Source organism: Theobroma umbraticum, unplaced genomic scaffold (assembly GCF_002168275.2).
Source record: "Theobroma umbraticum cultivar Fairchild unplaced genomic scaffold, ASM216827v3 scaffold_146.0, whole genome shotgun sequence".
In the NCBI taxonomy this organism is placed as follows: domain Eukaryota; kingdom Viridiplantae; phylum Streptophyta; class Magnoliopsida; order Malvales; family Malvaceae; genus Theobroma; species Theobroma umbraticum.
The window spans coordinates 7744860-7759577 of record NW_018397265.1 but is presented as its reverse complement, the minus strand read 5'-3'; the positions used below and the strand labels follow the sequence as shown (position 1 = coordinate 7759577).

Below are 14718 nucleotides of genomic sequence, written 5' to 3'. Positions count from 1 at the left end.
TGAAATCAAGGAGGTGTGTTGAGAATTCAGTGATTCCAGATGATGATGAAGTCATGGTGCTGGTCAACAAGCAGTTAAAGGATGAAGAAATAAGCATACGGTGTCGTTTTAATGTTTTTCCTCTGTTATAGTTTAAACGTTTTGTGTCATTTTATTAAGTTGGTTGTTTCTTTCCTTCTCGTTTTTACCCATTAGAGCAAAGAAACTGTTGTTAGGCAGTTCTGGAATTTTCTGCCCAGTACAGCTCAGCTCAACAAACTTTTTCTCTTTCTTAAGTTCTCATTTCTCAAGGCCGATATTTACGGCACTAGGTGGTTGTCATCATATATACAGAATGAAAAAGTAGTGTGGTTGTGTTCCTCTCCAGATCATTCTCTTTTCCTAATTTTTCTTTGGTTACTTTTCATTTTCTTTCTCTACTCTGCTCTGCTTTATTTTTTGTGGTTTCTCTTGGTTTTCTGTCACAATCCGATGTGACACAAGATTGGTCCAGATGTTCCTCCAAACATTTTCCTCAAAAGAATCTCTTTTAAGCACCTACTTGCAGAAAGATTTAATCGTGTTAAGACCCGAAGCAGACCTTTTCATGTGATCGAATCTGGTAGCTCCTTGCATAAGTGAAATTCACCAATTGAGTGATTAAGTTGTTACCACTGGTCTTGCTTCCATCCAAATGGTTGTCTTCTCAACTCAGCATTCCACGTTCATACATTTTTGCTCGATATTCCTTGTTCGTTAATGAATCCCTCTTTGTTCTGTGCAAGGGCAAACATCTTTGGAAAAAGTTCTTCTTGTGTAATTTCTTCAACCCACGGGTCTGTCATACCACTCAGGTCCGGGACCCCGACCGTTAGAAGTGGGCGAAAATAAAGTTATGAGTTGCCATCAATCCTTTTTGTATACGTGTGATTGGCCACTTATTTACTCGACTCTAATCGACGAAGTCCTAAATTAATTTTTAAATTTGTCGTAAGAACAAGAAATGGTTTACGTTTTCAGAGATGAGTTCGGGAGTGTGGTTACATACGGAGAAGGTTTAGCACCCCTGACACCCGTTCCACGAACAGTACCATTTAATTTTATATTATCCTATCGAAACCTAAATTATTGATATTTCCTTGGTCCTTATTTAGTAATTAATTCTTTGTTACATTAGTAGATTAAATCTTTTTATTTAGTTTTATAGGTGCACATGATGCAATCCTAAAATGATATTAAGATTTTATCAATTTTAAATAATGAGAGCGACAATCTTGTATTGAAAAATCGTTCGTATACCATCCCAACGTTTTGGTAAAATCTTGAAGGTTTTCTCATGCAGGGATATCTCGGAAGAGCTCGTCTTTATGAACTATTCGAGGAAATCCCACCATCGGAATTCTTGCCTTATTAACAAGATAAATGTGGCATGCTATAACAAGATAAAATTATGAGTAATGTCTACATGAACGTGCTTAAACATGGCTTAGTTAATTTATGATTTATGAAACAATGTATTTAATAATTTCGGATATTTTACTACCTTGTTTACATTTATTATTATTATTATTTTATTATTATTTATTATTTACTATTTATTCATTTTTTATTCTCTTTATTTTTTAAGAGCTTTCTATTTATATCTATATTCTTTAATTAACATTATGGATTAATACTAAACAATTAATAAATTTTTAATGATTAATTTTATTTAGTGATGTTTGTTTAAGCTAATCAACTAACTATATCAATTTAAGTTTAAATACAACATTATATAAATTTACTTTTCTAATGTTTATTTTATAGTTTTATTTATATATGTTTTAAAATAACGATTATTTGAGTTAATGGATATTGGAGTATAGAGTTCGGATTTATCCCGATGCTTCGATGAAAATCTGTCTCGAACTCCACTCCTAAGAAATTCATCTCGGAAAAGGCAACTCTTTGTCTTTCTTGAGTGAAATTCTATCTTTGGATTAACTCAAATTGACCATCCAATTATTAATATTTGTAATTTAATATTATATTGTATATTCTATGTATTTATAAATACCTAGATGAATTTTGGAATATAAACATTTCATTTTCTCTTGCTCTTATAACCTATTCCTAATTATGATAAACATATTTTATTCTCATTCTTTTCTATTTCTTTTCATTTATAAAGACCAATTTATATTACTTATTACTATCATTATTATTATATATATTAAAAACTTGACATTTTCTAATCTTCTATTTAAGTCTTCTTCCTTTTTTAGTTCATTCATTCACCTCCTTTTTGTTATATTTTTCTATACTTTTATTTTATTCTTAACTCTCTAGATCCATCCTTCTAAACATATTTTATATAGACATTTTTCCTTTGTCTTACATATATATTTCATTTTACCTAAGCTTATTTATCTCTAATAAATATTCCTTTTAATCCATGTTCTCTTTAAACTAATTAATTATCTAAAACATTTTTACTATTATTTTTCACCTTTGTATTTTTTGCTTACACTATATTTCATCTTCTTGAAATATCATCTAAATATTTAAGACATAATGCTAACTTAATTTCATTTCATTCTATATTCTCAAATAATTCCTCTAATCCAATCAACGCAAAACATAATAGGTCCACAAAGAAAGAAGTGATATTTTTTTTACCTAGCTTGAACACAAATGGTGACCCAAATAGAATATTGCAGCCCATCGGACCTTCTTTTGCCAAATGTACCTTGGGAGGCCCAAAGAAGTCATTTTCCTCCTTGAAACGACACCGTCGAAGCTCTTTCTTTCTTTCTTTTTTTACTTCTGACTCTCTATATCTCCTCTCTTTTTCTCTTTTCATCGTCGTAACTTTCTTCCCTCTGTAAAAAACTTCCATCTTTTTGCTCTCTCACTAGCTCTCCCCTCTGTAAAAAGCATGTTTACAAGGTCTAACCAAAACCTTATCCTACGCCCATTACCCACCATCATCTAAATGTTGAAGTGTACTTGCATAGAAAAATTACTTATTGGGAAAAGGGATTTAATAATATTATTTCACACTTTCAAAGCCTTTTTATTAGTGTTTGTCTTAGGCAGAAAGTTAGTAGGATTTCTCCCTAACTTCTCAACCATCACTTTTCTCCACAAACTATTTTGTTCACTCTGATACCTCTAAATCCACTTATTAAGCAATGCTTGATTTTTCAACTCAAGTTTAATAATCCCAAGCCATCCATTTTCCATGTAGACACACACTTTGACACAGTAATATAGTGCACTTTCTTTTTTTTTCATCCATTCTCTCCCACAGAAGCCTCTTTTGAATTTTTTAAAGTTCCTTAACAACTCTTTTCAAAATTTGGAAAAGCAACATGTAAAAAATGGGGAGGCTGGTCAAAACTGATCTCAACAATGTCATCCTCCCTTTTATAAAAAAAAAACCTTTGATTTCCACCCAATCAATTTATTTTCAAACTTTTCTATAACTAGTTTCCAAATACTCAAGGAGTTATGATTAGCTCCTATGGAAGTCTGAGATATGTAATTTTTTTTATTGATAAGAATTGTTATTGATATTTATATCAATACATCATGTATGCAAAGTTGCAGATACAGCAAATTAAGTATTCTACTTATTGTTCCATTTAGGGGAATGTGTCTTCACGAGCTCAAACTTCTTGCACCAAAGCGACTTGCCATCAATGGTGAACATGCATTGCTTCGTTCAAAATGCAATCATCATTAGTGGAATACTCGCTTCTTGAAAACAAACTTCCTAAATAGCAATGTTTGGCTTTTATTCCATGAGGCTGGCAAATACACGTATATGTGTCTTCACGAGCTCAAACTTCTTGCACCAGAGCGACTTGCCATCAATGGTGAACATGCATTGCTTCGTTCAAAATGCAATCATCATTAGTGAAATACTCGCTTCTTTGAAAACAAACTTCCTAAATAGCAATGTTTGGCTTTTATTCCATGAGGCTGGCAAATATACGTATATGTGTCTTCACGAGCTCAAACTTCTTGCACCAGAGCGATTGCCATCAATGGTGAACATGCATTGCTTCGTTCAAAATGCAATCATCATTAGTGGAATACTCGCTTCTTTGAAAACAAACTTCCTAAATAGCAATGTTTGGCTTTTATTCCATGAGGCTGGCAAATACACGTATACCCTTTCCATACATTTCCCATATGTGGAGTTAAAGAATCTAATAATTTTCTTCTCTAGTATAAGGCATCCACACGAGAAAGTTAAGAACAAGGGTCGATCCACCCTATATCCAATGCATTTCACCCCCTTCTTATCGAATGATTTGCCACCCCTATGCCTATCACACTACTTTAATGAAAGTTTATTTTAAGTTTGGAAATCACTTAGAAGCTCCTTAAAACTCTTTTCACATTCCAAAGATTTTCAACCACAGTTTTATAAAACAATATAGTGTCGTTAGTGAATTGTAAGTGTGAGATACCTAATCCATTTCTCACTTATAATATATATATATAAGTTTGTAATCAACACATTTTTCACTTAAACCATTAAGTAAAACAAACCAAAGGCCACTCCACTCTCTCACTCGAGAGTTAGGATTGCTCCTCTCGGTCGCCACCTCTCTCCCCCTGTTTCTCTCATCCTCAAGCTGTGCCCTCTCTCATTAGCGTACGTTTCCTTTTCATCTTCATGGATTTTGGCCTTTGTGCCACCATGTTTAACCCCATACTCGACAAGCTGTTGCTTCACCATATATTTACCGTCTTACCTCCCCAGCTCCCTTTTTTACTCATTTTTGGATAATCTCCTTTGGGTTTGATCCAATCACTAGTCGTTATAATATCTTAAACTTCTACGATAATCCACTGAGAGCTACTAAGTACAAGCAAGGGCTTCACTTTGGGGAGAAACAACTCTTGGAGACAACTTGATGGGACTTCTTATTTTAGGTCCCAATCCTGTAGCTCTACAGTTATTGTTGCATTTTCAGGTCCACACTAATAATTTCAATGAGATTTTCACTACCTCCAGAAGTTGTCTCCCTTTATAAGAGTGATATAGAGTTGATTCTCAATCTAATTCAATCGATATTTGGGTGTTGGAAAACCACGTTTATGGAGGAATTGATTCAACAAACAATTGTCTTTCTTTCTTTCTGGAAACAAATCGAAGGGTTCCAAAAACTCTTTGGTTGTTGGCATCATTAATCTTGAGGGTGAGAACGAGAAGCTACTAGCGCCATGCATTTTGTATGTAGGAGGAAGGAGATTAAAAAGGATTCTATTATCTAGACTCTTTAAACATCAGCATCTGATTTTTCTTCCAAAGCAGTTACAGTCTTCAATTATGAGGAAAACATTTTGGAGTTTGGCATAATATATGAGTCCTTTCTACTCCTTTTTCTTATTAATTTGTTTTAATTTGATATATTGCCAGTGGAAATGAACCTGTTAACCTGATTTGGCCATGACAATATGAGAGACAAGTTTCTGGTCTTGTACTTCTCAATTGATTATGAAGGGGTTCTTGTACTCGTAAATATGATCTAAGAGTAATAATCGGTACTTTGTAATAGAGTACACTTTATTATTTTATCCAATTAAATAAGATTAACATAACTTAGATAGGTCTCAGGTATCATTTCGACATGAAGTATTGATTTGTTGCATATCTTTCTTCTCCTAAATACCCTTTACATCCTCCATTTCCCATATTCAAATACTGTGGAAAGGAAAAGGTAGGATGCATCATGTGCATTGGGCAGTGGTAAATAGGCAATAGGCAACCATCATTCTGCTAAGTTAATGTAGTAAAAAATGCAGATCTCAAGACTAAATCACCTCGCCATGGGCATTCCCCATTTAAAGAAAAAAAATTAATGAAATTTCATTTATACATCAATGTAAATAAAATGAATATTTTAGACAAATCTAATCTAAAGTTCCATTAATCTAGACACGATGGAAATTAAATTTCGACTCAATAAAATTACATGACATGCATAATGATTATTAAATTAAATAAACCACATGTTTACAAAAAATTGAACAAGTCATTAGCCATTCATGAGTAAATCCAATTTTATATTTTGCATAATTAATGCCAAATCAGTATATTGTACACTGACATTGGTTACAATGATATTTAAGAAAGCAATTTATAATTAATACATTATCTTCTCTTGAATTTCATGCAAATAATGCATTAAATTCAAAAATAAATAAATAATATTTTAATTATTCCTTAAATATAGGGGACAAAAAAAAGACCCCACAAAACCATGCACGACACGTAAGGAGAACATGAATCCAACACGTGCACATGACAACATGACGACATTTACTCCCTCTCTCTATTATATAAGAAAAAGAAAAACGCTCCTTTTTTGCTCTCTTTTCCATCTCCATTTTCCGTTCGTTTCTCGGGAATCTCCTTTTTTATAAGACGATTCAATCTAACCCTCTTCTTGAAATTTTTCTCGGAAAAATATACCCTTTTCCGCTAAAACGTAAGATACCCATCCCAGGTTTTCCTTCACAGTTTTCTTGGTTTGTCTTTTTTTTTTTCCTGCAAGTGATCAAACAGGGAATAGATTGTTGGTCGTTTGGCGATTCTTTTGGCCATAGATCTTAAATTAATTACGTTTCATTAGGATTTTAAGTTTACAAGGATGGAGAAATGATGAATTTGATTCTGTTTTTCCTCTTTTTTGCCTTGTATTTGCTATCTGGTGCATTAAGAAAGGACCATTTCAGAACCGGGTTTTATATAATTTCTTTTTTATTTTTTGAGATAGTTTATATTGTTCTGGGTAATGAGTGGTCTCAATTAAGGATCAGAGAGATTTGTATTTGTACTGTTCCAATGCAAATGTGTAAAGTAAGGGCTGTTGCTTTCTTTTTATTTGCTAATTATCACAAAATTCTTGCTTTCAGCATTGTTAGATTTTTTCATTTTAGACTGGAATTATGCATTGTAGGATTGAATATTGATGTTATGAATCAATGCTGGAAGAATAGTAAAGTTGTTGATTCAATTAGATGGGTTTAATATGTTCAGCATAAGCAGCTAGCGGCTGTGTGAAGCTTTTTGCCTTTTTCCCAGTGTGCAAGTTGAGAAATTCATATACTGGATTGGCACCAATATTAATATCTATGGAACTACTGGGGATTGAATCTTCTATCTTTTAGAGCTTTCGCCATTTGGGGCTTGTTTTAGATGGATGTGAATATGCTAAGTTTGGGTCTTAGCATCTAGCTTGTTTATGCATGAACAAACTTGTCAAATTTTCCTAAACCCACAGTTTCAGTTCAGGGTCATATGCTAATCCAAGTAACTAAAGAATTTATGTAGTTATGGTTATAATTACATATATTTATTACTTTTGCAGATTCATTTGCCGTTAAAAATCATGAGATAAAAAATTTTCACATTTTAATGGTAAGCTGGGCTGGAAATTTTCTTGGTTAAATGAGTGTGCTAAGACAAATATTCCTCATTGGGGAATTTGAAATCAGTTTGAAAGGTTATCATATTCTTTTTCTTCCATTTGTTCATGTTCTTTATGTCAAAAATGCTATACTGTTTGATCATACTAACTTTGTGTCATCTCTGCCTTAGTTACTTATAGCTATTGTATAGCCATTTGGCATGAGAAGTGTTCTTTAACACCACACTCGGCAATAATTCTACTTTGTTGAACCAGTGTACTTACTGATGCACTTATTGGCTCATATTGTAGTTAAAGCTTTTGATATTCATACCAAGATTTTGGGGTTTTATATTGATCTCAGGATGTATCAGGCTAGCTATATCCAAAAGAGAAATAGAATCAAGAACAAGTTAAGCAAATTCGTCATAAGTTACTCACTTCTAACCTGCATAACTGAGTGGCTTAAGCATCAAACAAAGGCATTGTCTGGACTATTTCTTTTTGCTAATTTTTTCTGTATGGCTTTAGTGGCTCTTTCTAAGCATTGTTATTTAAGTGTAGGAAGCAATTTTCTTGGATTTAGAGGTTTCCTTTAGTTACATAAACTGTCAAATATTCAAACTTCACTATCTGACACCAAAAACAATGATGTGGTTTGTTTGGTATTAGTTCTCTTGATATACTTGTTTTGTTCTCTGCAGCAACATTTATTTTTGGTCGTTACATAATATTTGAGGTTTCTTTGAATACAGCATTTTGCTTTATGCTATATACTTTTGGATGTGTACAAGTTAATATTGCCTTTTCTCGTATATCGGATTAGTTCGTCCTAAGCTGTTTTATAAATAAGAAAATTTTGGATAATTGAAGTTTGTAAAAAGTGAAGTTCATTTCTTTAACTTTTATTTTTGCAGAAAATGCAGAATGTTAATTTTATTGATGACATTTTGGCAGGTAGTTGGAATTTAATTATATTGGCTTAAAATGTCTTCCCCAAGCAAGAGGAGAGAAATGGATGTAATGAAGTTGTAAGTTTCTCTTTCATATTTACATCTTCATATTCGGTGATGCTTTACGCTCACATGATAATTTCATTCTATTTTCATTTTGTTGGGGACATTTTGTAATTTTTTTGCCTTTACAGAAACAATAGGGTTTTCCCTAGGTGTTTTGGGCACTAATCTTTGCAATCACCTAAGGAGGTGCTAGGGGTTAGTGTGGCTGGCACACCCAGACTGGCTGACTTAATCACATATATAGGGATTTGGATAAGTTGGGCTGATTTGATCTGTAAGCCTAACCTGGTAGCATCATTAAGATGTAGTTGTAGCAATGATGGTTACTCCAATGGAATTTGTCAAGTTGAAACATTTCTTATCTCATAAATGGATTGTATGTGGAAATATGTTAATAACAGGACTGCCTGGCTGCTGAGTGCTGCAAATTGGTTCAGTTGCATAATGAGTTTGATTTTGTCAGTCTTATTAACTCATTTCTTATCTTGTTGCTTTTGTAAAAGTTTGGGTTGTATGAAGTTCTTCTGGTTGAAGCGACTGTGAAAAGGAGACATCATTCATTTTATGTTTGAAGATTAGCATTAAGCTGTCTGTAGACTACATAATAAGTTAATAAAATTAATTTTGCACCTGTTTTTTGAAGTCAACAGCAATGAATAGATGGTTTAGTTTGGTTAACAAATTCTACCTCATTGGTTTCAAGTGCAAATAGAACTTTTACTTTGCATAATGAGTAATGGGATTGCCAGACTGCTGATTGCTGTGAATTGGTTCGGTTGCATGATGAGTTTGACTTTGTCAGTCTTATTAGCTCATTTCTTATCTTGTTATTTTTGTAAAATTTTAACAAATTCTACCTCATTGGTTTCAAGTGCAAATAGAACTTTTACTTTGCAGTTAACTTTGTAGAGAGCTTTAATGTGGTTTTATCTGGCAATTTTAGGACATGAGGTCCTTTGAGATGTGAGATTCTCTAAGCCAGGCAGCTTAAGCCATCTATGAATTGGATTGTTAATTTGACTGGCATTGATTCATTAAATACATATGATATTCAACTGTGTCTATGGTGTTGGTTCTGATTTTCCACAATCCACGTAAGCCATCCATGAACAGCTAGATTGGTTAATGGTCTTCAGAATTCACCATTATTATGTGGTGAGTTTGTTGCATTTGGATGGGGCGTCCTCTTGCATATAACAACGTAGAGCTGATTTCTCCTTTTGGTTTGCCTGATTGACTATTTTATTTCTTGTTACATCTACTTTATTAAAATGATGATGCTGCTTCCCATTTTCAATTTGTGAAAGCTTTACTGAATTTAGCAATTGTTGCCTAAATTTTTGGTTTTTTAATCTGAGTTGCTAATGAGTTTTTATCTCTTGGGCAATTCTCACTTGTTCATTTTATCCAGGATGATGAGTGATTACAATGTGGAAACAATAAATGATGGACTCAACGAATTCAACGTTGAATTTCATGGTCCCAAAGAAAGTATGCTTATATTACTGCTGGTTTATAGATGTTTCTGGTTATCTGTTTTTTTCTTTTTTTTTGCTCAGCAAGTTATCTGTTATATATGATTTCTTTCGCACGTTATTTGTATGTGATAATTTCTCCTTTCCTCCTTTAATATCCTTAACCTCCTCAACTGTGATGTTTACAGGCCTGTATGAAGGTGGAGTTTGGAAAATCCGAGTTGAGCTTCCTGATGCTTATCCATACAAGTCCCCTTCTATTGGGTTTATGAACAAGATATTCCACCCAAATGTTGATGAAATGTAAGCATTTTATAATTTCAAAGTCGACTTTTACAGATTGCAATATCTTCTGCTTTAGTTCTTTCTTCTTTTACCGTCTTGAAAAATGATCCAATTGAGCTGTCATGGTCAGCCATCTAAAAAATGGAATGGTTAGGCTATGGTCCTAAGATGCTCTTATTTAAAATTAATTCTTAATAGACTAGGATTCAGGTAACCTTTTCTCCATGTTGATTATTGTTTAAAGTTTTGATGCAACCTGAATTTGTTCTGTATTGAATTAATTGCAGGTCTGGTTCTGTATGCTTGGATGTTATTAACCAATCTTGGAGTCCAATGTTTGGTAAGCATCATTTAACTACCAATGCTCGCCAAAAGGCCATAGAGTTTATCTATTTTCTTGATTGGCATCTTTGCAATGCCCCTATACATTTTTTTTTTAAATATTACATTTTCTTCTCCCACACATGAATTAGTAAAAGCTGCTTTCTTTCTGGTATTTGTTCTGCCAAGTGAGCTGTTTGTGATTTTTTTTTTTCTGCTGCTGCAGATCTTTTAAATATTTTTGAAGTTTTTCTTCCACAACTCTTGCTTTACCCAAACCCTTCGGACCCCCTAAATGGGGATGCAGCATCATTGATGATGAAGGATCGGAAGCAATATGATCAAAAAGTAAAAGGTGAAGATAATGAATTGGTTTAGTCTTCCTTCTTTCCATTCACATTTGCTTTAGTTGAATGGCTCCAAAGAAATCTTTTACTCTCTACATTTGAAAATTTTGTGATTTGGGAACTCGGAATTGCTGTCCATGAGAAGTGTATAAGAAAGAGAGGGCAGTTGCCCCATAAATATTCCTTTCCAGGGTGAGTGATGTAACAAGTGTATTTTACCGTTGTGGAAACAGAATACTGTGAGCGATACGCAAAGAAAGAAAACATCACAAAATCCACAGCTGATGAAGAGAGTGATGAAGAAGACGTCACTGATGAGGAAAGCAAATCTAGTGATGATGAAATCGCTGGCCATGCAGACCCATAACAGAACTTGGGGACTTGGCTCGATGAGCTAAACACCTGATAAAAGCAGCAATGAACCCCTTTGTTGTTCTCCTCAGCATAGAAAAATAGAAGTGATAAGAGATTTCAAAATACTCGGGGTCACAAGAAAATTGGACAGAACAATTGATACACTAAATCAAATATGTTTATCATCATCTCTTGTTAAGTAGTTATTTGATTGTCTCAACAGCCTTTTATTTTGTTTTCCTATCAGATCTCTGTACTAGGAGATTACAAATATTTGAATATATATATATATATATATATTGTATATGCTGAGAATTTGTTTACATTTGTCATCAATAACTTCAGTGATACATGATAGAGCCCAATAAGTAGGAAGTATTGCAGGGAAGATCCCAGTTTCATATTGAAAGTTATTAATTAATGGAACTGCTTGATTCACTTTGTGAATGAACAACACAGAATCAGTCAGCGTACTTGATTACTTATTTATTAAGTGATGCTTTCTGCTGAACGATGCATTTCTCTGATTTCAATCAACAATCTGAAGCTTGCTAAAAATTCAGGGTTTCGGCTGAAAAATTCCTTGCCAGTTGATTGCTGGATTTAGATCAGTGACAAAGCTGCATTTGTACCATATATATATATATATATATATATTTAATAAAGATGCTTTTCTAGGTCCTGAAGAATTGGCTTGTGAGACGCCAACTGAGAAAGACATGGCGTTTCAGAAATTCTTGACTATTTCACTCTGCCGGCGGTCAATTTTTTATATGTCACTTTGGCGGTTTGGCTCATTCCCGAGTCATTATTGACAGTCGTATCCACAAGAACAAACCATCTTTGTAAATTCAGCCATTTGGCAAGCAAAAGTGGGCAGTGCAACAGTTCCCGCCTTGTTATTTTCTGTTTGTTCTACGATTCATGATCAAGCAAACCCCATTTCATAAAGGAGGCAAAAGCAGGCAGATCATCCTCCTCATTTTTTTTTAAACCTTGCTTGTTTTTTCGACAATGAACCCAGTTTCCATTCGGGTTCTGCCGATTTTGATCTTTCTCCTCTTCCATGTGTCAAATTCTGAAGATGAAGAAGTGAAGCAATCACTGGTGGAATTCTTGGACAAACTTGCAGCTGGAAATGTTGAGAGAGATCAAAGTTGGGGTTGGAACATGACTTCAGACCCCTGCAAAGACAACTGGAAGGGTGTATCCTGTGATTTGCAATTGAAATCCGTAAAGAAAGTAGTTCTTGATGAGCTAAATCTTACTGGAGTTCTATTTATTGGTTCTGTCTGCAGGGCAAGCTCCCTTTCCGTGCTTAGCCTGAACAAGAACAATGTCGTTGGATTGATATCAGAAGAGATAGGGAACTGCAAAAGATTGACACACCTGTATTTAAGTGGGAACCAATTGTCCGGTGACCTTCCGGAGTCTCTGAAACAGTTAAGTAATTTGAAAAGGTTCGATATATCAGATAATAACTTCTCTGGCCAGGTTCCTGATTTATCTCGAATTGCAGGCCTGGTTACTTTCCTTGCTCAGAACAATCAGCTGAGTGGAGAGATACCAAATCTTGATTTCTCCAATCTGATAAAGCTCAATATCTCCAACAACAACTTCAGTGGTCCAATTCCTGATGTTAAAAATCGGTTCTCTGCAGACAGTTTTTCAGGTAATCCTGAACTATGTGGAGAATTGGTCTCAAAGGCATGCCCGCCATCAGCAGCACCACCATCAACAAGGAAATCTAAAGATTCATCAAGCAAGGATTTCCTTATCTACTTTGGTTATGTAGCCCTAGGCCTGATCATAGTGCTACTCGTTGCCTACAAATTAGTCAGTAAGAAGAAGCCAAAAGAAGAAAAAAGTGAGGCAGTGAAAAAGGGGGTGGAAGCACAGACTAGCAGCAATAAGACTAGTAGTACTTCCAACGAATCCAAGACCACTAAGCATAAGTCAGAGTATTCAATAAGTTCTGCTGAGAGTGGAGTGGCCTTGTCATCACTTGTAGTTCTCACGAGTCCAACAGCCCAAGGTTTAAGATTTGATGACCTTCTTCGAGCTCCGGCTGAATTGCTAGGAAAGGGAAAACATGGAAGCCTTTACAAGGTAATGCTTGATAATGGTGTGACAACCTTGGCTGTGAAGAGGATAAAGGACTGGAGTGTTACAAGCGAAGACTTCAAGAGCAGGATGCAGAGGCTGGACCTGGCAAGGCATCCGAATGTATTGCCATCAGTTGCATTTTATTGTTCCAAGCAAGAGAAGCTCTTGGTGTATGAATATCAACCAAATGGCAGTCTTTTCGGGCTCCTCCATGGTAATCTCATTCTCACTAATTCTGCTGTAGAATTTGATTTTATACCTTCAAAATTTCCTTGGAGAATACAACAGATACATTGGCACAAAAAGTAGACAAATATAGATACTAGTTTATGCTCACGGGCAAGAACAACCTGGATCAAACTGACATGGAAACCTGGCCTTTCTTCCCTAGGCTGCTTAAGATAATTCATAATCAAACAACTATGCTTCCTTGTTGATTCAGGATCCCAAAATGGCCAGGCATTCAACTGGGGAAGCAGATTAAACGTAGCAGCTAGCGTTGCTGAGGCTTTGGCATTTATGCATGAGGAGCTCCGTGAAGATGGAATTGCTCATGGTAACCTGAAATCCACGAACATTCTGTTCAACAAGAATATGGATCCATGTATCAGTGAGTATGGACTAATGGTGTTCGACAGTCAAGACCAAGCATTCCATTCTCCATCCAACAGCTTCATCATCGACAATGATTCAGACCGAGGTCAAACCTATGGAAGCTTTCAAGCTGATATCTATGGTTTTGGGGTAATTCTTCTTGAACTTCTTACAGGGAAGCTGGTGCAGAATAATGGCTTTGATTTGGCTCGGTGGGTGCACTCCGTGGTTAAAGAGGAATGGACAGTTGAAGTGTTTGACAAGGACTTAATTCTGGAGGGTGCAAGCGAAGAGAGGATGCTGAACCTGCTGCAGATAGCACTCAAGTGCATAAATCCTAATCCTCACGAAAGGCCAAGCATAAACCAAGTTGCTGTAATGATCAACACGCTGAGAGATGAAGAAGATAGATCCAGCTCCGAACCATGAACACTCCTCAATACCATAATGTAAAAAAAATTTGTTGTTGGGAACCCACAATTCCAACTCAAATTTCTGTAATCTACCAATGCCATTTTTGTATGTTGGAAACTATTCTTGACAGAATATGAAAATAGGAAAATGCTAAGGCGGCTGAAAGAATTCTGATCTGTGTCAGAATGATTCAACAAAAACAAGGATAATTTGTTCATTGTCTTATATACATAGGGCTATGAGCAATTAACAAAAAGTAGAAGACTAATTATCCCAACTTATACAATTAACTAACTACACTAACTAACTTTTAAACTTTACATAAATGAAACGGTATGTTTCATGTGTGTAGACTAAAGAGTGAACTTCTATAAACAAAACACTGCATACAAGTAATGCTCTCTTAAACAATGTG

General features: G+C 34.8%; 2 protein-coding genes across 4 annotated transcripts; both read left to right on the top strand.

Annotated features, from left to right (window-relative positions):
- The first annotated feature begins 6329 nt into the window (after positions 1-6329).
- Positions 6330-11495, top strand: LOC110422613 (ubiquitin-conjugating enzyme E2 5-like). 3 transcript variants are annotated; one of them, XM_021436605.2, is made up of 7 exons: positions 6330-6467; positions 8346-8419; positions 9819-9898; positions 10071-10185; positions 10455-10507; positions 10715-10843; positions 11069-11495. In XM_021436605.2, exons 2-7 carry the CDS (start codon positions 8376-8378, stop codon positions 11200-11202), a joined length of 555 nt encoding a protein of 184 aa, XP_021292280.1. In that variant the 5' UTR covers positions 6330-6467; positions 8346-8375; the 3' UTR covers positions 11203-11495. The 3 variants fall into 3 exon arrangements, with proteins under 3 accessions (XP_021292280.1, XP_021292281.1, XP_021292282.1); XM_021436606.1 differs by having other exon boundaries at positions 6356-6467; positions 8350-8419; XM_021436607.2 differs by lacking the exons at positions 6330-6467; positions 8346-8419 and adding an exon at positions 8506-8681.
- Positions 11496-11633: 138 nt separating this feature from the next.
- On the top strand, positions 11634-14465 carry LOC110422612 (putative inactive receptor kinase At2g26730). Its single transcript, XM_021436604.2, has 2 exons — positions 11634-13509; positions 13738-14465. The coding sequence occupies exons 1-2, from the start codon at positions 12204-12206 to the stop codon at positions 14316-14318; spliced, it is 1887 nt and encodes a 628-aa protein (XP_021292279.1). The 5' UTR covers positions 11634-12203; the 3' UTR covers positions 14319-14465.
- The last annotated feature ends 253 nt before the right edge of the window (positions 14466-14718 follow it).

What these genes read in the sequence shown, in the direction of transcription:
- LOC110422613 (XM_021436605.2), top strand. Translation starts at nt 8,376, where the DNA reads ATGTCTTCCCCAAGCAAGAGGAGAGAAATGGATGTAATGAAGTT. An exon ending in ATCTTGGAGTCCAATGTTTG is followed by an intron (nt 10,508 to 10,714) that starts GTAAGCATCATT and finishes CTGCTGCTGCAG; the next exon opens with ATCTTTTAAATATTTTTGAA. An exon ending in ATATGATCAAAAAGTAAAAG is followed by an intron (nt 10,844 to 11,068) that starts GTGAAGATAATG and finishes TTGTGGAAACAG; the next exon opens with AATACTGTGAGCGATACGCA.
- LOC110422612 (XM_021436604.2), top strand. Translation starts at nt 12,204, where the DNA reads ATGAACCCAGTTTCCATTCGGGTTCTGCCGATTTTGATCTTTCTCCTC. An exon ending in TCTTTTCGGGCTCCTCCATG is followed by an intron (nt 13,510 to 13,737) that starts GTAATCTCATTC and finishes TTGTTGATTCAG; the next exon opens with GATCCCAAAATGGCCAGGCA.